The sequence below is a fragment of the Gymnodraco acuticeps genome, unplaced genomic scaffold (assembly GCF_902827175.1).
Source record: "Gymnodraco acuticeps unplaced genomic scaffold, fGymAcu1.1, whole genome shotgun sequence".
NCBI lineage: Eukaryota > Metazoa > Chordata > Actinopteri > Perciformes > Bathydraconidae > Gymnodraco > Gymnodraco acuticeps.
Genome location: NW_022990235.1, coordinates 2,583,312 through 2,606,849, shown reverse-complemented (window position 1 = coordinate 2,606,849; position 23,538 = coordinate 2,583,312). Strand labels below are relative to the sequence as shown.

General features: G+C 42.8%; 1 protein-coding gene across 10 annotated transcripts in view; it reads left to right on the top strand.

The window, feature by feature from the left end:
- Positions 1 to 307: 307 nt before the first annotated feature.
- Positions 308 to 23,538, top strand: part of cfap20dc (CFAP20 domain containing) — a 43,214-nt gene continuing 19,983 nt past the window's right edge. For 2 of the 10 annotated variants that reach the window (XM_034219104.1, XM_034219096.1), the window contains exons 1-13: positions 309 to 477; positions 631 to 720; positions 1,759 to 1,852; positions 1,944 to 2,016; positions 2,947 to 3,061; positions 3,181 to 3,328; positions 3,770 to 3,916; positions 11,509 to 11,681; positions 11,796 to 11,904; positions 14,018 to 14,110; positions 15,686 to 15,993; positions 20,442 to 20,789; positions 21,490 to 21,744. In XM_034219104.1, the coding sequence (XP_034074995.1) occupies positions 457 to 477; positions 631 to 720; positions 1,759 to 1,852; positions 1,944 to 2,016; positions 2,947 to 3,061; positions 3,181 to 3,328; positions 3,770 to 3,916; positions 11,509 to 11,681; positions 11,796 to 11,904; positions 14,018 to 14,110; positions 15,686 to 15,993; positions 20,442 to 20,789; positions 21,490 to 21,744 (1,974 nt within the window). In that variant the 5' untranslated portion in view covers positions 309 to 456. Of the gene's footprint in view, positions 478 to 630; positions 721 to 1,758; positions 1,853 to 1,943; positions 2,017 to 2,946; positions 3,062 to 3,180; positions 3,350 to 3,769; positions 3,921 to 11,508; positions 11,682 to 11,795; positions 12,203 to 14,017; positions 14,111 to 15,685; positions 15,994 to 20,441; positions 20,790 to 21,489; positions 21,745 to 23,538 lie in introns of those variants that run through there. The other 8 variants (XM_034219094.1, XM_034219093.1, XM_034219099.1 and 5 more) reach the window with 7 other exon arrangements.

The following is a 23,538-nucleotide window of genomic DNA, read 5'->3' as shown; positions in this document are numbered from 1 at the left end:
TTGTACTTACTTCACTGTATCTGACAGGGAATTTAATGTTGTTGTTTTTTGTATGCCAATCTTTTTTCGGGACCTTGCACTTTATAGACGGTCCCTTCGTTCGCACTCGTCTCACCTCTGCTGCTGCAGGTGAGACCATAGACTGGTTGAGAGACCTGAGAGTCTGAGACCAATCTTATTTCTACAGCTCAGATCAAAATTACGTCGTAAACCCGTACCTGACTACGGTTGTTAAGTGACGTCGTAGCTACAGTAGCGTCAGGTAACCATGGAGATATATCCTCTGTGTTTGGCTGTCCTACAAATGCGTCTTACTTTTTTGACTTGCTGCTCGTACGCCAAATACGTACGCCGTATGCCAAACGTTACTTTTCCGTGAACTGTAACAGATATGTAGTAAGCTATCTATAAATTGTATATTCTAAACGTTTAACCATTGGTGTGTCGTCACGTAAAATGTTCAGGAATAATTATCAGGTACGTTTATTTTAACCCAACTGTTTTTGGCCATCTTTGAACGCAACGCTCTTTGTAAACAGTAAACACCTGTATCTTTAGGCTAATTAGCTTAATGTGTAGCATGACATTAGCTGGAGGCTTTTACTCACAACCCATCGTGTATCCTCGCAGGGTGGACCTGTGGTTGAGATATTCAGTGGACAAGGAAAAGATCCTGTAGTAAAATGGAAACTTTGTGGAGGTCCGTCCTTCATACACAAGGTGAGTTTTCAGAGTTGCTAGTTTACCCTACCACATTCACATGGTGATTTTACTAGCCCACATGTGCTCTACGTCAAACTAGCTCACAGGCCCTGGTAACTAAGTACATTTACTCAAGTACTGAACTTGATTACAATTATGATATACTTGTACTTTACTTGAATATTTCTGTTTATGCTACTTTGTACTTCTATTCCACTTCAATTCAGAGATAAATCGTGTATTTATACCCCACTACATTTATTTAATACCTTAAGTTTCTTTGCAGATTTGGACTAATGATGTGAAATATAATCAACACTTAAATAAGACTTTAGTTACACCTGGATTAACATTCAAGCTGCAGTATACAAAGTCCTTAAAACTAGCAGCACCTTTACCAGCCTTGATAACACATGAATGCACCAAGAATCACAATCAAAACATATACTATTGTTTTGTAATGGACCAATGTGCTTAATAAGTACTTAATAAGTATGTTGTGATGCTAATACTTGTGTACTTCTACTTGAGTAACATTATGAATGCAGGACTTTTACTTGTAACAGAGTATTCCTACACTCTGGTACTTCTACTTTTACTCAAGTACAAGATCTGAGTACCTGCCTAATGCCTAAAGTTCACACAGTCTGAATAGTTACCACAAGGTTTAACTAACCCCCCTCGATAACTTGCTGCATTGAAACAATACATTTAGGCTGTAAACCTACACTTTTTTACATTGTACAAGTTTCCATGGGTTATATCCTTTACAACCGTAACCCATAAGAACCCGGACCCATTTCTACTTTTGGGGAAATTAAGGGGAACATAATTTAGACTAGACAAGAACCGCCCCCCCCCCTCTGGCTTACATTTTATATTAAAATTCTGTTCTTGACCCGTAGCCTTTTTTTAAATTTCAAAACTCATGCTTACATAAAAAAAGTCTGCTCACAATGATGGCTGTAGCCCTTTGTTAGTACACAACAATGGTCACTTCACTGAGCGAGGCCTTGTACTTAGCAAGCTCTCTGATGTATTATGTTCTCCTTTTAGGAGTACAATAAAGAAGTCAGAGGCTTTGTTTACTGTCTGGAGGGCAGCAGCCAGACAGTCAAGATGCAAATGCCAGAGAATGGGAAAATGTCTCGTAAGTAAACACACTTGCACCTAATAGTACATGACATTTTGGCTTCCCACATCTTAATAGTAATTTATTTATTTGCCTATACTTTTGTTAGTTGGACTTCTTCAAAGATTCTTGGTCCTTCAAGTGCATATTGAACAGTGCAAGGATTTTTCCATTGAGCTTTTGTAAGTACAGCAAGCTAAAACGTTTTCTGTTCAAAATACTTAATCTTTTATTGCATGAACATCTCAGTAAATCTTTTATTCTGTGGTTGATAAATGAATTTCTTAACTGCAACTGTGGCTCAATATGGTAGAGACATCAATCTCTAATGGAGTGAATACAAACTTTGTTACACAAGGAACAAAATATTATAATATAATGTGAAATCTAAAAAATATGAATGTAACTGGAGTGCATTCCCCTCAGACTACCTAAATAAATAAATATAAACAGTTTGTTGAAAGCCCTTGAGCCTCCTGGGATAATGACTTTATCAGCAATGCCTATTATGTACTCTAATTTGCTTAAATAATCATTTATGATTAAGATGTTATTGTAAAACATAATATGATCTGCATGGATGTTTGTTGATAGAAATAAGAATGCCACTGCGATTTACCAGTGTTCTCATGATCAATAAAACACTGTTTGTGCACTCTACAAATGTCTACAGATATAAAGTATCTCCCTGTGCTCAAAACTCCTGATGTGTATTCTCTTCATAGTAAAATATAATTCATTACGGTCTCAGGCTCTGGTTTACAGTATCGATGCTGCTGTTTAGAAAGTGATATGGCATGCAGGCCCTCTATAAAACAAGGAGGACATACTGTCAGAACTTTAAATCATTTCTACACTACAAAGTTGCTAACCTACTATTTTACACGCACACTAAATCATTTTAAGAATATGAGGTAATATTGCTGGCGTTGCTGTTCCATTAGAGAGTGCCATGACAGCTGATTTCACGAGGCTACATTAAAGTAAAAGCTCCTTTTTAAGAGCTAACCTTATATAGACCAATAAAAGCTTGTGGTATTTTCTACTCAGTACTTCCTTATGACACCATTTATGCTGATGATTATTTATATTTTCTTGTCTGTTATTTACAGGATAACCGATTTAGAGCACCTGAAAAGAAGACTTTATTTATCAACAGTACATAAAGAGTTGTCTGCCACACATTTGCATGCAAAGATACCTCTCGTAGGATTGAAACGCAGTGTCGTGAGTATCTTTTACATCCTTGACATGTTCTATTCTCAGAGTTCTTTCAGATATGTGTTTGTTTGTTTTATATCTCGTGAGCTTATAACTATAGTATCGTATTGTTTCTTTTGTCTCAGTGGTCTACTTTGTGCATCGACCTTATATCATTCACCAGTGAACTGTTCAAGGGGTTTTTGACATTGGATGGCATCACTTTGTTTGCAACCTGTAAAGTCCGCAGAATCTTCACCATGAAAACAGTGCCTTCCGAACTCTCAGGCGATGGTAATGCTTTAAACAAAACAGGTAGGCTGATTAAACAAATGTTTAATCCGTAAAGTGCCCTCCCTGACTTGTTATTTAAGAGATAATGGCTTTGCACTGAAACTTCTAATCAATGCTCTTCCCTTTAAATAGGTTTAGTCTGTCTTTATTTGGAACTGTGTGTATGTGTGTTGGGAGAGAGAGAGAACAAGTTGGCTGTTTCTATGGTAGTTGGCTGAGAGCGGTGGTTTTTGTTCAACTCTAAAATGGCTCAGCAGAGCAAACAGCTGCACTCAGCACTGGCTGCTTACTGCACACATACGTTACTTGCCAGATAAGACAGCTTGTCATTTGTATTTTTCTGTTGACAAAAGTGCTACATGTATGTTATGTCAATAATAAGTGTTTGGGTTTATTGTCTGATTTGACTTAATCTGAGCATGTTCTCTTTTTTTTATCAAGATATGTTTCTCAGTGGAGCCGGTCTCATGGACTCGGTCCCTCGCAGCTGCCAATTCCCGTCTGATGTAAACTACGTTACCCAAGTGTTGAACATGAAGAATTTACGGAAGGCAGACATGAGGGCTGGACTGTTGAGCTCTGACTGTGGTGGGTAAGAGAAAATCACATGATTGTAAAATGCTAAACATTGGTGGATAATATCTTAAGTACATTTACTTAAGCACTATATTAACATTTTTGTGGTACCTTTATTCTTCAGATTTTCCATTTTATATTTCACTACATTTGAAAGAAAAGATTGTATTTTTTAATAGATTTTTCAGACAGCAATAATATTTCAGCTATAACAACAGCATCAAATATAAGCTTGGAAATGAAGCTCCCTTATCCTTTTTTTACTTTTCATTCAAAGGGCTAGTGCATACGATTAAGTGACTGAATACAGCTCAATTATCCAGAGTTTCACCGCTCTGAGCTACTGTAGAAACATGGAGACATTGACCCGCTGCTAATGTACATGTGAAGGGCTCATTTTAGGCTGATGAAAAAAATAACAATTCTTAGCTTCAGGTGGTTATAAACGAATACAAATGAGTGTGTCACACGGGACCCTGGGTAGCTCAGTTGTGAGCTGGCTGTCTTCTGCCCAGTACGCGGACTCCAGAGCCTTCAGAAGGTTTCAGGCAAAGTTATTCCCTCTGTCTCCCCCTTTCAACTCTGCATCTCCAATAAAGGCGAACGCAAGAAAAAATATCTTTAAAAATAAAATAGTGATGAATATTATACTTTCGCCAATAGATCCCCTTTATTCATACACACTGCTCCATTTAAACAAATGTAATCTTTAATGCATCATAACATGTTTAAATGTATAACAAGTACTGTATACTGAAGGTTTGCTATTATATATTTACAACACAAGATATCTATAGGTTGCTTGTGTAACCCCAGTTCTCAGAGTAACATGAAGTGAGATGTCTCACTATGGGATGCGCCTCATCGCGGAGCAAACAGAAGCATCAATCTCATTACGCCAATCCTGATTGGCTGGAGATCTTGACGTCAGCGTCAGGGAAATCACCCCCTATAAGTAGCTTGCGCCACAACGCATGCGCCATTCAAAATAAGCACCTCTTCTCGCTTCACCATAGCAAGGAGGGCCGTCTGGTGAGACATCTCACTTCATGTTACTCTGAGAACTGGGGTTACGCAAGTAACCTATAGTTCTCATTCATAACACTCCGTTCGATGTCTCACTATGGGAAATTGTAGCTCCCGTATTGCCAGACGAGCTTATCTCGAAAATCACCAAACCAACCAGAACTTAACAGGTAGAGCTCTGACTCAACCAGGTGCCCAGCACTGCTTGAGTCACACTGGGAGCAGAACGTCCAGCCTGTTAGGAGGCAGACAAAAGTGAGCGGCGAGGACCAGCTCGCCGCTGCACCAATGTCTTTGATGGGAGACATCCTGGACAGAGTCCAGAATGCAGCCAGACTCTGAGTCGAAAGAGCTCGCGGACCCGAGGGTGCCTGCGAACTCTGACTCGTATGAGCCCCAAAGCAATTGCTTCCACAGACCAGTGGGAGAGCCGTTGCTTAGTAACAGGCTTGCCCTTATAAGGGTTAGCCCAGGACACAAGGGGTTGGTCATTATGACAAAGCACCCTTGATCTGTCCCTGTACGTGCGTGAAGCACGGGCTGGACACGGCAAATCCGGCCGCTGTTCCCCGGAGGAATACAGTGGCGGGGGGGATGCCTTAATGTCAAATGTGGTACCCGAACCGACCGCCTTAAGATAAAGGCAGGGTCAGGCTTCAACCACACTCTGTTTGCCCTGGGGCAAACTGAGTGCATGAAAACTGTACAGATAGTGCATGAGTGCCACTGGCTCGCTTGGCAGCTGCCAGGGTCAGCTTCATGTCACACTGTATTTAGATTGTACCACTCACGGGCCAGGCCCATAGAGCCAAGCGCTCTGGGTGTGGGTGAAAGATCGCCCCCCCCGCTTGGGGACAGTATGTCCCTGCGTAGTGGGAGCTGCCATGGCTGCCCGCACAGCAGCTGATATATCTCCGCTAGCCAGTACATAGCTGGCCAGTGCGGAGCTATCAGGATAAGTGTGTGGCGTTGCTCTCTCACTCTGGCCAGAGTTGGGGGTATCAGAGCCAGGGGTGGTAACGCGTACAGAAGGCCCGGGGGCCAATTGTGCGCGAGTGCATCCACGCCTAACGGTGCATTTAGATCGCGCATCGAAAAGAACAGCTGACACTGAGCGTTGTCTTTCGATGCGAACAGATCCACCGCGGCTCTGCCGTAACGCACCCACAGCTGGCTCACAATCCTTGGATGTAGAGTCCAGTCTGCATAAAGTGGTATACCTCTGGACAGTAGATCTGCCCCGAGGTTCCTCACTCCCGGTACGTGCGTCGCTCTCAGAGAGAGGAGACGCCTACCGCTCCATAGGATAAGTTTGTGCGCCAGTGTGTGTAACTGGAGAGAACGCAAACCCCCTTGGCGGTTAATATACGATATTGTGGTCGTATTGTCTGTCCTCACGAGGACGTGATGTCCCCTGAGGAAAGGCAGAAAGCGTTTTAGGGTGAGAAATACCGCTAAAAGCTCCAGGTAATTTATGTGCGCCCGCTGGGGGTCTCTGCTCCAGAGACCCCTCACCGGGCGACCTTCATAAATACCTCCCCAACCTGTCAGACATGCGTCCGTGGTGACCACTTTCCGTGAAAGGACAGCACCCATAGGCACACCTCGTACTAGAAAAGTCGGGTGCAGCCAGTGGCGCAGTGCCATTACGCATTTCACAGTAACCATCACTCTCCGCACGCCATGGCGCGCAGGGTTTAGTTTTAGGGCGGCCACCCAGCGCTGAAACTCCCTCATGTGTAAGCGTCCCAGTCGTACGACCAGGATGGCTGACGCCATGAGCCCCAGCAATCGCAGGCATGATCTGAAGATAACATGTTTGCGCAGCTGGAAAAGAGCGAGACAAGCTCTGAAAGCTTTCACTCTATCCGCTGACAAGCGAGCTGAAAAGGGCACCGAGTTCAGGTGTAAACCCAGGAAGAGTATAGTCTGCGCGGGGCACAACATGCTCTTCTCTGTGTTTATTATGAAACCCAGGTTGAGCAGGTGCTTTACGAGGACATTTGTCTGCGTAACAGCCTCCTGCTCCGACTGTGCGAGAAGCAGCCAGTCGTCCAGGTAGGTCGCCAGGCGAATACCCTGTTGTCTTAACGGGGCTATCGCGGCTTCCGTACATCGTACAAACACCCTTGGACTGAGAGACAGACCGAAGGGGAGTACTCTGTATTCATAACAGATCCCCTGAAATGCGAATCTCAGATATTTCCTGTGTGGGTAATATACTGGGATGTGAAAATACGCATCTTTCAGGTCGACTGATGTGAACCAGTCGTCTTGTCGCACGAGCCGCAGCAGAGATGTGTGAGTGAGCATTCTGAACTTATATCTTCTTAGATATTTGTTCAGAGCCCTCAAATCAAGTATTGGCCGAATTCCGTTCCCTCCCCGTTTGGGAACGAGGAAGTACTTGGAATAGAAGCCGCCCTGACTCTGCTCGGCGGGTACAATAGATATAGCCCTCTTTTCTAGGAGAGAGAGAATCTCTTTCTCCAGAATATGGGCTGACTCTCCTCGGGCCTGCGAATGCAGAATGCCCGAGAAGCGAGGGGGGGTGACAGCGAATTGGAGTCTGTAGCCCCGTGTTACTGTCTTGAAAACCCAAGCAGATGATGTGAGCATCTTCCACTGCATGCTCCTTTAGAGCCAGTGGAGATGTCACATCTCTTCCCCTCTGAGTCTCTATTTGTTGTGTTATGGGGCCCTCTAGTGTCTGAACACAGTGGTGCCCCCTTTCGACAATCCCCACCGACACTGCGCATGCGCATGACGGTGGTGCCTTCACAACCCCAGCCGGCACTGCGCATGCGCGTGGCGGTGGTGCTTTTAAAACCCCAGCCGGCACTGCGCATGCGCGTGACGGTGGTGCCTTCACAGACCCGCCTGTAATCCGCCTTTTGAGAGATGCCGAAGCTGCTCTCAGAAGGGGAACAGTTGGCGGGCTGTTTATTGGTTTTATTGTTTTTCTTATCATTTTTTTGAGCTGCGCCCTCGGCCTGAAGCCTGGATGCGTCAGCGGCAAATGTTTAATGACAGAGGAACAAACAGATTTGTGACATGTGTTTTTGCGGACTTGAGGATGGTGTTGAGGCATCTCTCGAGGCGGCGGGAACACATTTAGAGCTGGGGAACCGTGGACTTCCAGCTCTGTCACGGAGGGGAGAAGGAGGGGCTGTCACGCCGCTCGCTTCTTCTTCCTCGCCTGCTGGCCGAAATTCTGGGTTGGCTGCGCCTGAGCTGCAGCCGGAACCGGAGATTTTCTGGGCCAGCTCGCCCTCGTCTCCAGCCTGGGCTGGGGACTCGGGGCGGGCTGCGACCTCTGCGTTTTCGGTGTTTTAAAACCGAGCAGGGTTCAAGGCAGCTTGGGCGAAGGACTGCTGCTGCGAAGGCAGCGGCTGGACCCTTCGAGGGAGGCAGAGGTGGAGTGCCTCGTCCTCCCTCTTTTTCGACTCACACCTCCTTTGCATGGAAGCAAGAGCGGAGCCGAAAATTCCCTCGGGAACGATGGGCATATCCAGCACATCCTCCTTTTCCCGGTCTGGGAGGTTGGTGAGGTTGAGCCATCTCGCTCTTTCCTGCACCACCATGATCCCCATTGCCTTACCCGTGGCCTGGACGGCGCAGCGTTGGACACGGAGACAGATGTCTGTGACCGCCGCCATCTCGTCCAGAGTGGCTGCACCCGGGTTACCCGACAGGTCCTCGCAGAGCTCCGCTTGGTAAGCGGTTAGCAGCGAGGCCACATTCAGGGCCCTGGCGGACAACGCTGCGGCTTTGTAGGACCGTTCAGTCATTGTCGACTGAAATCGGTCCGACTTTGCCGGCAGCGTGGGGTTCCTGCTTGGTGACGGGCCCATCCTCGGTAGGAGGTGGGCTGCTACCAGCGGTTCCATGGGCGGTATGCGGAGCAGGCCGAGCTTCTCCATTCCGTCACAGTCTAGGGAGGAGGCACCCTGGATTGGGACCTTGTTGCTGAAGGGCCGGTCTCTCCACGAGACCGACACCTCATCCAACATCTCCGGGAAGACCGGAAGGAGTTGTCTCTTTGTCCGCGCTGCTTGGGGAAAATGTTTCCCTTCGTAGCGGGACCTGGAGGTCTCCTTGGCCATTTCAGGCCACGGGATGTCGAGTCTGGCCGCAGCGCGTTTGCACACGGCCTGCAGGTCCATACTCAGACAGGGCGAAGCTGGTATGCTATCGTCTGGGAGAGCAGCCCTCGTTCCAGGCTTTGCAGCCTGAGCCGATGACATGAAGATGTCCTCTTCATGTTCATCCGACTCGGACAGGAGGAACACCGAGGCGTCCTCTTCGTCCTCGTCGTAATCCAGCTCGAGGACATCCTCCGCGGGTGAGACCATGGTGAGGTCTAACTGGGAGCCCCAGCTCGGTAAAGCGTGGGGTCCCGTTCCCGCGTGTCTTGCCGCCACCGGGTCCCGGCCTGCCAGGGCGCGGGAATCCGGTTCTGCGGCCATCGCAGATACTGAGCCCCAGACCGACATGGAGAGGGGTTCACTCTCTGTGGCAGATGCCCCCGCGTCTTGACTGCCGGCCGGCAGGTCAGAGGACATGGGGGGTTCCTGCTCCGACAGGCTAGCTTGGCGTGCTAGCCGTCGGCGGAGGCTCTTTACGGTGAAGCGGACACAATGTCCGCACGAGCCGGGGTTGTCGATAGCGCCTCGGGCGTGTTCCAGCCCGAGGCAGGACGAGCAGACCTGGTGTGTGTCTGTGCCCGAGATCTTCAACCCGCAGCCGCAGAGTCGAGCCACCGAGTCCCTGACTCCTCTGGTGTGAGGGAGAGGGGCGTCCATCTTGTTCGCCTCGTGGCGTGGAGAGGACCCGCTCTCAACAGGTAGGTTGGGAGAAAAAGAGGTAACCACCCTGTCCTTAATCCGGAGAAAAGGACGGTGTGGGTCTTTTATTCCCAGAGAATACTGACTGGTGTGGCAGTATGCTCCTTTTAATCCTTTCCTCCTCCGTGTGGAAGAGAAAAGAAAAGACTTCCTCGCTACCGTGGTGTCGGTAGGGAGGGAGCAAGCTAACGCTAGCTTGAAAAAATCAGACCTAGCTTACTTTCCGGGGAAAGAGAGCGGCGAGGTCGATTTCAACAATAACTAGCGTTAGTAATTACCGTCTTCCTGCGAAGCAGAAGGAGTAGCCGGCAAGCGCCCGTCGACCGAAATGGATATTTGGGTTCAGTCTGTGGACCGTGAAGCTTGTCCGGCTACCATAGAGATGTGCTCTGAAGCGAGAAGAGGTGTTTGAATGGCGCATGCGTTGTGGCGCAAGCTACTTATAGGGGGTGATTTCCCTGACGCTGACGTCAAGATCTCCAGCCAATCAGGATTGGCGTAATGAGATTGATGCTTCTGTTTGCTCCGCGATGAGGCGCATCCCATAGTGAGACATCGAACGGAGTGTTATGAATGAGAACTGCCGTTATCAATGAAACAGTTCATATACATAGAGATGGTGTAGAAATTGATGCACATAAATAAACGGCTTCCTACGATTTCAGACTGGGATTTTAATCTTTTTATTTTCCTTCCATTAAATGCCTTTAGTCCTCATTTTTATGTTCGTGTGCACCTCACCTGTACTCGGAGAGCTGCAATTATCTCCTCATATAAAAAGACATGCACCAGTAATCCAGCTCTGCCGCCTCTGTGGCCTTTCTTATCAGCGCTTATTTATTTGTTCTGACAGCTGTCTAAGTCATGTTGAGTCAACTGGCAATGCCCATGGAAGAGAGCAGTAACCACACACAACAAATAGCTTTTCCTAATTAGCATCAGCATTATTAGCATGACATTTCTAATCATAATTAAAACGATTGGTATTAAACTAGGCATCCAATTTAAGTGTGACAAAGTTGCTTGGTGAATATTGTTGCTTCACTACCCAATCTGTCAGAAACTGTTAAAAGTAAGCGGCGGCCATATTTAACGCGCAGCAGCAAACAAAACGTGATTATCTTATAGATATCTAAGACATTCTGTTTCCAGGTCAATGAATCCATGAATTCCACGCTCAAAATAAATAATGATCATCAATTCATCATATGTTTTTTGATTTCTGGGATTCTGCAGATTGAAAATGCACAACAAAACTCTGAAACCATGATCACTTTCGAGTCAAATCTGCTGTATCAAATGAGCGTGACGAGTGCATCAGCTTGGCTCTGTCTGTATCAGCTTGGCAATCCTATGTGTTTTGTGTCTGATTTTTGCTCTTATGACGATCAGACAGTGTGTTTTTCTGTTAGCACCAGCAGACGTGGTCCTAATGACACAAAAACACCGATGGCGAACTATTTTAAGAACACTATAATAACATTAAAAAATAATAATAATACAAAATATAGTAAAATCAAATAAAGCAGTATTTACATTGAAATAGGATGATATAAAATATGTGCAGTTAAAAAAAACAGATATTGTCAACATTGTGTGCATTAATGCAATGCATAGAGTCTGCGTTGTGGCTGAGGTAAAGCAAAGGTTAGATTATGTATGAGAAAATATGCAAGAAAAATGGAAATCTTAATTAAACAACAAAGGTCTATGATTGAAATTTCGTTTCAGTTCCTGATCAGTCTACCACTGCCAGATCTACCGGTTATAGAAGACCCAGGCCTCAGGGTGTTTTACACACAGCCTCAGGCTCCAGGGTTTCAGGGCCACCCCCTCAAACTGGAAGAAAAAGCAGAGCAGCCTCAGAAGAAATGGATAAAAGTCTTCTCTTTGTATCGAATGTGGTAAGCTCATGAATCCCATAATATCAAACATTACTATATGTCATACATGACTATAAATACAAAATAGATCATGTTGTTTTGAACTTGTTTTCCTTCTCTTGTTGTTCCCTGCAGGCATCCCCGTCTAGTAAAATGAACCAAAAAGTTGCTGCAGAAAGTGAGAGCAGTGCCAAACTGAGGGATCATTTATCACACGGAGAACCTTCCCAAATTCTTCTCCAGGGTAGAATCGAATAAGAGTTCGATGTGTTGTTTTATCTCAGCTGCATGCTTCCTACACTACAACTATACATGCCCTCGTCAGCTATTATATCACCAGATATATTTGTATCTTTATTTATTTAAGGCGTTGTATACAGACTTACTTACATGAGGATGGCTTTAAATTCAACACAATGAAAATCTGTGTAGGAAGAAGCTGACATTTCATTTTCTTCTACCTGTTTTTCTGTGGATAAAAGACTAAACTTTATTATTAATATAAAAAATATACAGCATTATAGTTCATCTGATTATTTGTAACCAACTTAATGTTTTGTGTGTGTATATATATATACACACAAAACATTAAGTTGGTTAAAAATAATCAGATGAACTATAATGCTTAACACCTATATAAGTATATACCTCGTATATAAATATATGTATTAATTATATTTATATATAAATATGCAGTGTTAAACAAGCACATCTGTATATCACACTTACTGTAGAATAAAGCAGCCATTACGCTCACTCACTGAATCACAACATGGTTTAGAGTTTAGGGGGGTGGCCAGTGTTAAATACAGAACAATAAACACCGATAACAAGAAAATGCTGTAAAGTAATTAAAATATTAAGTGAAAGGAGGTTTGTTAGTCTTTAAGTGTATTGTATTCCTTTTCCTGAGATCAGCTTCTAGGTTTAAAAAAAATGGAGATTGTTCAATGTCAGCTTTGGCTATTATTTTTCCTAATGTGTGCACACATTACCAACCAGAGCGGTTTTTCTTTTTGAAGCCAGTGAGTGTTTCCTTACAAAGCCCATGATCGACAGATGATTCTCCATCGCTGATTGGATGTTAAATCCCACACTGGCCATTTTTTTGTATGTAGTTGTAGGTCTCTAGACCCAATAGGAAGCAGCAAACATGTAAACAGATCATTGGAAAGAAGAAATAAATAGATATATTTACAGTCTTAGTTGTAATGTGGACCAAGAAGCAGAATGCAGAGGTAGAGCAGTTATCGCAAAAGGCAGATTATTTGGCCTTTGTTCAAAAGCTCAGTCATTAATAGGTAAGCAATCAGCGAGACCGACAGAGTCAGAAAGGGAGCTGGCTGTGATGCATAAATAACGCACATGACAACATTTGCCAAAGAGAGCGACCTGTTTTTAAGTGACTGATAGGCGGTAATAAGGAGCAGAACATTTGAAATTGAACTCAAATGGGAGGCTGAACCCAGCACAGAAACATAGCTGACATGTTTTTAGAAAATTCCAGAGAATTCAAGTTTATTCCTGTAGCTAGAAAGTGTTTTTGGAAAAGCAAGGCTTACTTTTTCACTGCTCAGCATTGGCTTATAGAGAAGATACCAATATCATTGCGACCCTACCCTCATTCATTCATAACGCAAAAACGTCAAACATTATAATTTGAAAGAACCAGACTTAAATATCCCTTTTTCTCGTATGCAAACAAAGCATATCAACCAAGCTCTACTTGTTTGTCTTGCAGTGAAAATGTTATAAACCGATCAAGGGACATGACGTAAGCTTTGACTTGGTACCTCCTAATATCTTGTACCCTGGGTGACTGAGAAACATCATAGATGGAAATCACTCCGTTGGTTTTATTGTAAGGCTTGTGAATGTGATGTGCACCGATGCAGATCCGGTGTATAGCTGCATGACTTAAAGTGCGCTTCCTGCTGTAAAAGCGCACACTGCATTCCTCTAATCATATCTTCTTGGCCTTAAGAATGCATCCGATTATTCTTGTGCATCAGTTAAAGCATTACATATCAACCAACAAAACAAGATCCCAGCTCTGGCACAGTGTATTCTCCCAAGCACCTAATAACAGCTTTTTCCGTTGGTAATGCACCATCCTTTGAGCATGACTGAATGCAAAAACCGATGATTACAATTCCTTAATCAGCTGAACATAATGTAGCAGGATGTATTCTCCCTGCACTGAATGAATGTAAGAAGCTCAGTTACTGAAATGCCTTCATTAATAAGGACTTTCACAGTGCATAATCATTTCACAGATATGCTTCTGGCAAGCTATAATAACATTGTTTGACTGTTTTGTGTTATAAAGCTGTTCTAATGTTGAAAGGACTCTGTAGGAACACTTGGCAGTTTACAGCCCCATCCCCCGAAAGACAGAGTGTTTGACAAGCAGGGATCTAAGAAGCTCCGGGTGTACAGTGCAGGAAGAGGTGAGATCACTTCATGTTGGAATACACAGTTTTAACGTGTTTACAGGTTCAACACCGTAGGTTATTTAATTCTGATTAACAGCCTCTCCAGATGCTGTTCCTGGTGGCAACAGAAAGAGAAGTAAAACCAGGGAGAAAGGCAATTCCACAGCCAGTAGGCAAAATAGCGAGCAACAACCCCTGACCCTAACAGAAACTACAAAGCCCCTAACAGCAGGGGAGGCTATCGTCTGCTGTGAATAGACAGGGAGCGTAGCAGCAGATGGAACAGCAGGGAGATGTGTGCACTTTCATACTGAGTGATGGTTTGAAGAGTAAAAAGATAGTGAGTGATGGGACAAAGGAGAATAATATGCATACTGAGTGATAATGGTTTCTACTTTGCCTGTTCTGATTTGACCAAGGAGCTTTTTTATACTTTTTTTCCAGTTTTAATTGAAATCACTTCAAAAATATTGCATGAATTTTAATGAGCCACATTCAGTGCTGCATACACCATCGCTTTTGTTCCCCCTTTTTAATTTTGCATAGCCCACGTCAAGGCCATTTTAGGATTTGTGTAGGCGTACCTACTTCTATCTTAGCCCAAGAAACCCCCCTCCACACACACTTACACACAGGCGCGCACACACACACGCCACACACCCACCTACACCGGCATTGTCCTCAGAAAACGTGTGCACGTGCTCTGAAAGCTCATCTATGGATGTTTCTCCACAGCAATAAGCTCCTTGGCTGCAGCCCTGCCCACAGACTGAAAGCAGTTAGTTCATTAATGGTAATGTGGCACATTAAATAAAAGTCAGAGGGGCATCTCCTGAGCTCAGGGTTTGCCACACAGTGGGCAATTAGAGAAAGTGATTATACTGTCGAGAGGTTCAGATGTGCTCCCTCATTCAGATAGTGGTGCCACTCCCTTTGATCTCAGGCCTATGGAGGAGGTTAAGGATTCAGTGTGTCATGCATCTTTCATTTAAGGCTTGAAGAGATTGTACCCAGATATTCAGGAACATACTGTAACAGTTTCTCTTTGTTCTGTAACAAAAGATTGAAAGCCAAAGATAAAGCGGAACGGCAGCAACATTTACCTGGAAAATATGTCAGTTTTAAAGAGTGTTTGTACAGAGCTTTCATTGTTTGAGTGACAACATTGCAGTAAACTGCTGTCCTCACTACTGATTATGTTGTTCATATTATCATTACGGTATCAGCGTAGCAGGGCTATAACAAAACCCTACTCCATCACATCAGTGCTGGAGAGATGAATGGCCTTTTTCTGGCAGGCAATCAAATTCATTACAACTTTGCATATTTTTATTATGTATTTTTATGTGCATATAATCAAATGAAACTAGAAGGATATTAGTCACACGATGAAAAACCTCAAATCATTCACTGTAGTTAGATTCCTATCATTATTCTTTACTCCACCTGGCTAAGACCTTCATGTGTTTTTCTAAAAGACTTATTCATGAATCCAACGATTTGTACACTCAAGGTTGACTTTTCAAAAAATAATTGTCTCCTGCTTCAGTTTTAAACGTGAGGATTTTTACTTTTGTTCTTTTATTTCAGAAGAGTGTAGCCTCAGGGAGAGTTCAGGATCTGCCCCCTCACCAGCAGAGCCCCTGCGCCGCTCCATCGGTCCAGGTCTTTGTCGTGACCTGCAGGTTGGGAGCAGCTGGGAGAGTAATGACGGGTCCGAGCCCCAGCTCACTCTGCAAGAAGAGGTGTTCACTTTCTCATCCCAGCCACACTCACCCAAACGAGGGCAAGGCCAGGGTGAGCAGGAGAAGATGGAGATGGGAGATGATCCGGTTCAGAGTGGAAGGCGGTATGAGGCCCAGCCCGAGGATGACTTCATCGGCAGTGAGAGTGATGAGGTATGTCTGATCTTTGTAGGGGCCCGTGCACACTGCCAGTACTTAATGTGCACATTTGAAAAACACATGATTTGTCTCTTAGCAATGTAATCTGATCTAATATAATCTCAATGAATCATCAAATATTCAATGTTGTTATAATATTTCACATTATATCCACATTTTGATTCCATTCAGTTTGATTGGATTCATTGATCAGTGGCAGTTAACTGCAGAATACCTTAACTTCAAAGTCAGGGCGGTCATTTATTGTCAGAATATTTAATAATGGTTCTGAGACTTATAATTAAGATAAGTAGTTTTTCTATTGCTGAGCACAGAAATCTAAAGTGTTGAACCAAGTGCAAAGACCTTCAAAGAAATGCTAATTGCTTTCACTTATTTAGAACTTTATAATAAATCAGATTATTCTGACTTAAGAACCCAAATGTAGTTGTGAAGCTGATTAGTTTAAAAAAATGTGTTGCATTAAATGTAATGTGACCTTTGAATGTTAAAGAAGAAAATCCACTGCTTAAACAAAAGAAACCTTTCCAGAAACTGATTCTGGAAATCTCTGTTGCATGCATATGTAACATCTCATGTTTCAATCTTTATATATACAGTCTATGGTTTCAATATGCTTTGTTTAACTTGTGATAACATCCAGAAAGTATCAGTTTATTTCCTGGTCATTTGAAATGGAGTCAACAGGAAGCCTGGGAAAATGCCCCTTTTCCATTGCTATGTGTGCATGTGCAGATAAACATCTATAGAGCTCACATCAGGTTGATCTGGTAAGAACAACAGTACACAGGTTCTGTTTGCTCGTGTTACGGTGACATTTGAACACTTTCCCTGAAGTTTCTTTTCAGCCCTAACCAGAGTTGACATTTAGAATTTGCACTTTTGTTTTTGAAGAAGGGCTTTATGTCTATATGTACCTCTGTTGAAACATTTTCATTACGGCTGGTTTTCTGCCGGTGTTCATTGATTACACGCCACAAATAGATTGTTATTAGCTTATAACCAACAGTGTTTCGTTGTACTACTTCCAAGAAAAACTAACGAAAAAAGAGGAAAATATACAGTGTGCTTTTTGCAAGAGAGAAGTCATACAGCACACTGTTCCAAAACTGATTTGAAATGTTGCCCTAAAATGAGCCACCCAAACACTTCCAAAATTAACAAACACCCGCCAACCATAGCTTGTTTTTTTTTTGGTATAATGTTACTACTGACGTTAAACAGCTGAGGTTGAAGGGAATTGGATGACTTTTTTAATTACAACATTTCACAATGAAATAACACTAAAAGTGTGTCTATGGGGGGTGATTAATGGAGCACTTTTTCAAATTAACACATTAAAATCAGCTCCCATCACTCTGCATGAAGTATAGTTAAAAGGTGAAGAATAAAGCATGCACTTTCAATACTGTTAAAAAAAAAAGAGTAAGAAATTGGATCTAGTAAAATGCTCAGTGTTTTGAAACTACCAGCAGGAAGAAGGGCATTTGAAGTGTTATGCTTCTCACGTACAACTTTTCTGTGAGATGGTCAGTTTGGAAGTGACTATTCTTCAGAGGCGAAAATGAGCCACGCTTCTGTAATATCCAAAATAAACACAGTTTATCTAAAAGAACACAATGGCTTCTTTTTTTTGATATCCCCAAAGATCATATATTGGATAACCACAACTTCTTCAAATATAGACTGCTCTCCAACAGGCTGGAGCATGTAGTAATGTGTTTCTGTCGTATATTTGTATGAAGGCTGTTAAAGCAAGGCTGTTTGTGGTGAAGCACGAAGCTGAAAATTGCACATTGCCCCAGAAGGTGGAAACATGTGGAATAACTAGAGTTATTGTTACTTATTCCAATTGAGCAAAGATTTGTTTTTGAACTATAGTCCCATTATGGAGCTGTTTATCTATGTGTAGGTCTTTCAGATACTTTTAAGCAAATGCAGTGTGCTTGTTTCAAAAATATCCTCAATATTACTTTTTCTTGATTGGTTGTTTCTCAGGAAAGATCAAGCATACCAAATGGCAATCAGCAGGGCTGGGATGGAAAGCAAATGATCTGTCAGCACACTTTTAAAATCTCAATTTATCCAAGACTTTTATTTATTGGTTTTTCCAGGAAAACTCAAGGATAGCCACTGCTATCGGGTTCTGCAAAATGTAAGTGTTAAGGCACCAATTGTTTCACTTAAAATATATACCCATTAAACGTATTGAGGAAATAAGGGGCTAATCATAATTAGGGATTAGTACACTTCTAAACAGCTGTCAATAAGGCATGAGTATTGCTGAAATTGCTGTTAAAATATCAACACTATTGTGAATAAACTAATCCAGTGTGTGCCCTTGGCTCTGTCGCCCAGATCAGACGTTTCAAACGGACTACAGAATCCCCTCGCTCCCTTTGTCTTCGGGGTTATGAATGTGAATTGAATAATTGCAAAATCTGCTGAGATATCAGAAAAGCAGCTAAGTTATTACCGAAATCTATCAACACTTGTTCTGTAAATTATTAACAGCAGGATTTTTCTTTACCTTTTCAACACTGTGCAAAGATGTTCAGAAGAAAATGGTAGTAGGGAGAAGAAAGGGACAAGAGGTCATTTTGGTTCTCACAGTGACCAGCTTTTCATTTGGTCAGTGAACCCTAGGAGTGGAGAGGAGGGGGAGAGAGTGACCAGTAAGGATGGAGAACTGGATGGATTTCTGGGTTTCAATTAAATGAATCCCCACTGGTGGTATTTGGTATGTTGGGTGAAGACTTTCCTTCTTGGTTTGTCCCAAATTCTGTCTTCAGGCAGGGGCTTAAATGGCTCCGTCCTGGTTTCCTCTGTGAGCCCTGATGGAAGCCCTTCTGTTTATGAAATCCTGTTGGTTTTACAGTAGTTAGCTTTGTATTAGCATTACTCTTTGTCAACGGCTCATGGTAAAGGTGAGTGACTTCCACAAAGTCTATACACCCCCAAAATGACCTTTTTTAATCAGTGGATCGAAGTATTATGCACATTCTAGAGACATTTGTAAAAGCTTCCTAATCTCAGGTCCAATTCACTAGCTCAGTGTAGTGACACAACTAAAGGCTTGATTCATCCTGTCCGAAGTAATAACAGACTGTGACTGTGGTTAGCCATCTAGCAGAAGTTGACCTGATTTTGATTTCTATTCATTTATGGTAGGTTGCTCATTTCTTGGAGCAATATCATCTTTCAAGTAGTTGCATCAGTTTCATGCAATTCTTTTGAGCTAACATTTGTTCAAAGAGAAATATTAACGGCAAAACAAAGCAATGAACCTGCAGTGTGCATTATGAACTATTTTGAAATGGATAAGAGACAATAGAACCAATGTAAAAAAAATAATATATATATATATATATACATTCAGGAAAATGCAATAATAAAACCTGAACAGATGCAGCAGTGCAGCGACTACTTTCATGATACTCATACTCATTCATTGTTTATTCACTTGCACTTGTTACAATGATAAAGCATAGACAGAAAAGAGAAAACAAATAACAAGGAGCGAGTGAGATAAGAACCTCGAGGTGCTTATGATAACCTTTCACCCCGAAAAAAACAAAGCTCAGAGATGAAAGAAAATGCCTCAAAAAGAGACGGCTGGAGGAAGAAATGAAGAGATAGTGTCATTTTGAGGGAAGCTTCAAACTGTGTAATTGATGAGAAACAATGTCTATATTATGAACTGAAAAAGTGTGTGCTTGCTGTCTGGGTGTAAGTATTATACAATTGTAATCTTCTGTATTTTAGGGAGAAATGCAAAGGCTGGTGTTAACATTTAAAATATATAACTGCTTTGAATGTAAACTTGCATCACTGTGGCGGCCTGTTCATACGGTTTACCTGTGTTTGGTGAGGTGGTTTTTAGTGTAGGATTTTTTTTTTTTGTGAAAGTTTTCACGCTTTTGCTTTTTTAACTTTTCTTACTGTGAAACTGGGTCACACTTGGAATCTATTGTTACTGTTGTGAATCCAGCTGCCACCCTCAGTAAATGAGCAAACTTCTCTGAATCACATGTCTTTCGATGGCGAGTGTTTGATATTCAAAACTCTTTTTCAGTGGAGTGTTCCTGAAATATTGAAAATAAGTATAACCTGATTGGTACGTGACACATCGTGAAGTGCATCACAGTTTAAAGGGGGGGGGGGAGATTAGCACACTTAAAGAGAATTCCATTACCCTTTTGAAATGTAAGGTTAATTTAAAGCTAAGCCACCAACACCCGATCAATCCCAATGACTGTTAGACATCTCATTATCATATTTAATTAAGCCAACATCAATCTAAAGGACAGAACACAACATTAAAGTTGTTCAGGTAACGATAGAAGCAGCCTACTCTTAGGTCATTACTAATCATCCGTTTTTACAGTGGGTTTTACAATCATTTAAAAATCAACAATTGTATTTCTCTGTATTTCTTTAAGGATAACAGCTTCACCAAAATCAACCATGCTACTTCAAGATCTCCTAGTCCATATTTGGATGGTCAACTTGAAGTCCACCCTGAATCTCAAAACATGGACCAAACAGCACCAACGGAGCTCAGTCCAGCTTCCACCGGCATGCAGTCTCCATCCAGTGGGGGGGCGGAGGCAGCTGAGATGGCCCCCACACGCTGCCTCTCACCCAGTGTGACACCCAGAAGGCAGGAACACAAGTGTGGCCCGCGTGGATCAGACACACTGAACCAGTTTGCGGATGAGAACAGCAGTGTCACGCTTTCCAGAAGTCTCCTGCATGAAGTCAAATTAAATGCCTCCACACAGAACAAGGTACTGCTTCTATATACAACAGGCTATGGCTCTATTTTGTTTGTGACAGAGAGGCAGAGCTAAGAAGGACTCTTGGAAAAGTTTGTTACACCGTGCTGAGACGGATCAGACTACGGACTGTTGCAAATTGAGGTTGGCCACTGCTCCAGTTGAAAGATCCAGGATCAGAGGATTGTCAACTGGAGCGATCACAAGGCCTGAGGGGAGATCAGTCACTTGGCTGTTGCTTTCTGCATTTACGCGACTCACTGCTGAGACAAGTCCCAGCATCCTTCTACGGTACAGCTCCTAGCTGATGATTTGTGCCGACTCCGGCAGGCAGCATGCAGTGAAAGCTTTGACTGAAAGGTTGTCAGAAAAATATGACAAGGATTTTGTTTCCCTCCCTACAGCCCTGGTTTATTGACTGCCATTGATTCGACAGCAGGGAAACACTAGGCTTCCTTGCACAAATCCAGTTAGCATAGCACTCTCTTAAATCAATAGAGCCACTGTTAAAACACATTTTATTTAGAGGGTAAGGAGTAGTGTCCAAAGCCGCCTTGAGCTCTGTCTGAGACCACTGTCTGCTGTTTTTCTCTATTTTGTTGTTTGCACAAAGCATTGTATCAACTATGTGGAGAGTGTATCTGTGGTTCTGACTAATTGAAAGACATTCTTTTTGGGATTTCCTTCAAATAAGTCATGTATTTGTGTACAGGTGATCAGTTTAAAGGAAGAAGGAGCCAACACCGTACACCCTAATGACTCCAGTGTTTACAACTTACACCCGCTTAGCAGTCTACGAACACATGGGGAAGATGAAGAAGAGCTTCGAATGCTGGCAAGTCTCAAAAGAGAGCATGAGGAAGATGAATGTAAAGCCTCAGGCCTCAGTGCATCTCTGATCCAACACTGTAATGTCAGCGTTAGCATGAGCAGTGACGACGCTTCTACCTGGACCCACATCTCCAAGGTCTGTACCATCATCCTCTTCTACTAGCACTCATGTGCAGCTCGTCTCACTATTTACAATCATTAGCACGTTGTCCTTCTCTCTATCGCCCGTGTGGAATAATTATTTTGACCCCGGTTGATCCTCACCCTTGTTAATTTACATATCAAGCCCCGGACTTATGCAAACGTGAAGTGCTAATGCACCTTTTTCTCCGGTGTATTTTCTGCATTACAAAAGATTATGGAGATCGAAACACATTGATTGGCCTCTTATAGCTCTTAAAAGCACACTGGCATAATATCCACGGTTTCCCCCAGTGACTAGGAAATATTTAGGTCATTTGAAATGATCCACACAAGTCCTTTTAGAATTCAAGGATGGTGCGGTTTGCTCTTGGCTATTGAAGGTCATTTATATCTATGGGCAATTAACATAAGCACATTGCACTTATGAAGAGAGAACACTGCCCTGCTGGGTCCACTGCACGATCCCCAGTGAATAGAATGATTACAGATGCTGGGGTCATAGCCCTGTTACTATTTCTCTACATGCAGGTATCCATTAATATACTGAGATTCAAGCAGAACTGTGACTTCATGCAGGTATTATCTTCTCATGGTTTCTCCAGAGGACACAGTGATGGGGTGTCAAATCAAATGTTGTATCTTCGTACTGTACCCTCAGAACAGTTTTCCACGGTGACAGGTTACATTTCCACTCGACTTGAACAAACCCCGATGTGATCCTTTCCAAATCAGTCACAGTGGTGTACTATTCAAATAAATATGGCAACAGCACCACCATCAGTATATTAATAAAATGCTTTGCCAAAAAGAGAGAACACAGAAAAGTAATTTATTTAACACAAATATTGTTCTTATTTGATGAAAAGTTTTGAAAAATAAAACTTAAAGGTAGGGTAGGTAAGAATGGAGAAACCAGCTCAAGTGCGCTAGAATTTGAAAATACACAACCGGAAAAAATCTGCCACTTCCTTACAGAGCCCCTCCTCCAACACACACGAACGCGCACATGACCAATGAGGGCACGAGATAAGTTTGTGCACGAGATGGAAGGCTGACAGGCAGGTAGGCCATCCAGTTATTTGACCCGGGCCGGCTCAGATGATTGGTCGTGCTTTTTACAGCGCTACGGCTTCCACAGATGACATTTTTTTATGTATTTATTGTCAAAGCATTTAATATATTCATGGCTATCGGGATGTTAAGAGCATTCCATGGAATATAACAAAAAGTGTTTCTGAAGTGAATTACCTACAAATATAATATACCTATAAATAAAAACCTAACAGGTGTCTGTCAAAGATAAAAACAAGAAAAGGTTTGGGGGCCTTGGAAGTGAATAGTCACAAGCCATGTCTTGCCTTTAGATGCTGTGATTTAAGTGCCTGCTGTTGCCGTCTTTAGTGGTGTGTCCACTTAGACACCTTAATATGTATTTGATGCACATTCTCCCTGTGGGCACATGACTGAGGTAAGAACTGCCAAATCAGAGGTTCTTCGGATGGACTATGACGTCTGGTTAAAGCTACAGATGGCAGTATGAAAAAAGATGACACTCAAAAATAAGAAGTCTGACCAAAATCCTTTTTGAGTTTAATACTCCCTCTGATATCAGACAGAAGGTGGGTCCATTCAAAGGTCTGTACCAAGGCAAATACTCACCCTGTCTTAGCTTGGAAAATGTCAGCTTCTTTTAGGGCTTAACGCTATATTTCATCAACATTAACATTAAGTGTGCATGCACATTATTCAAATTGGAGGACTTGCAATGTCGTCTAATGAAATATAT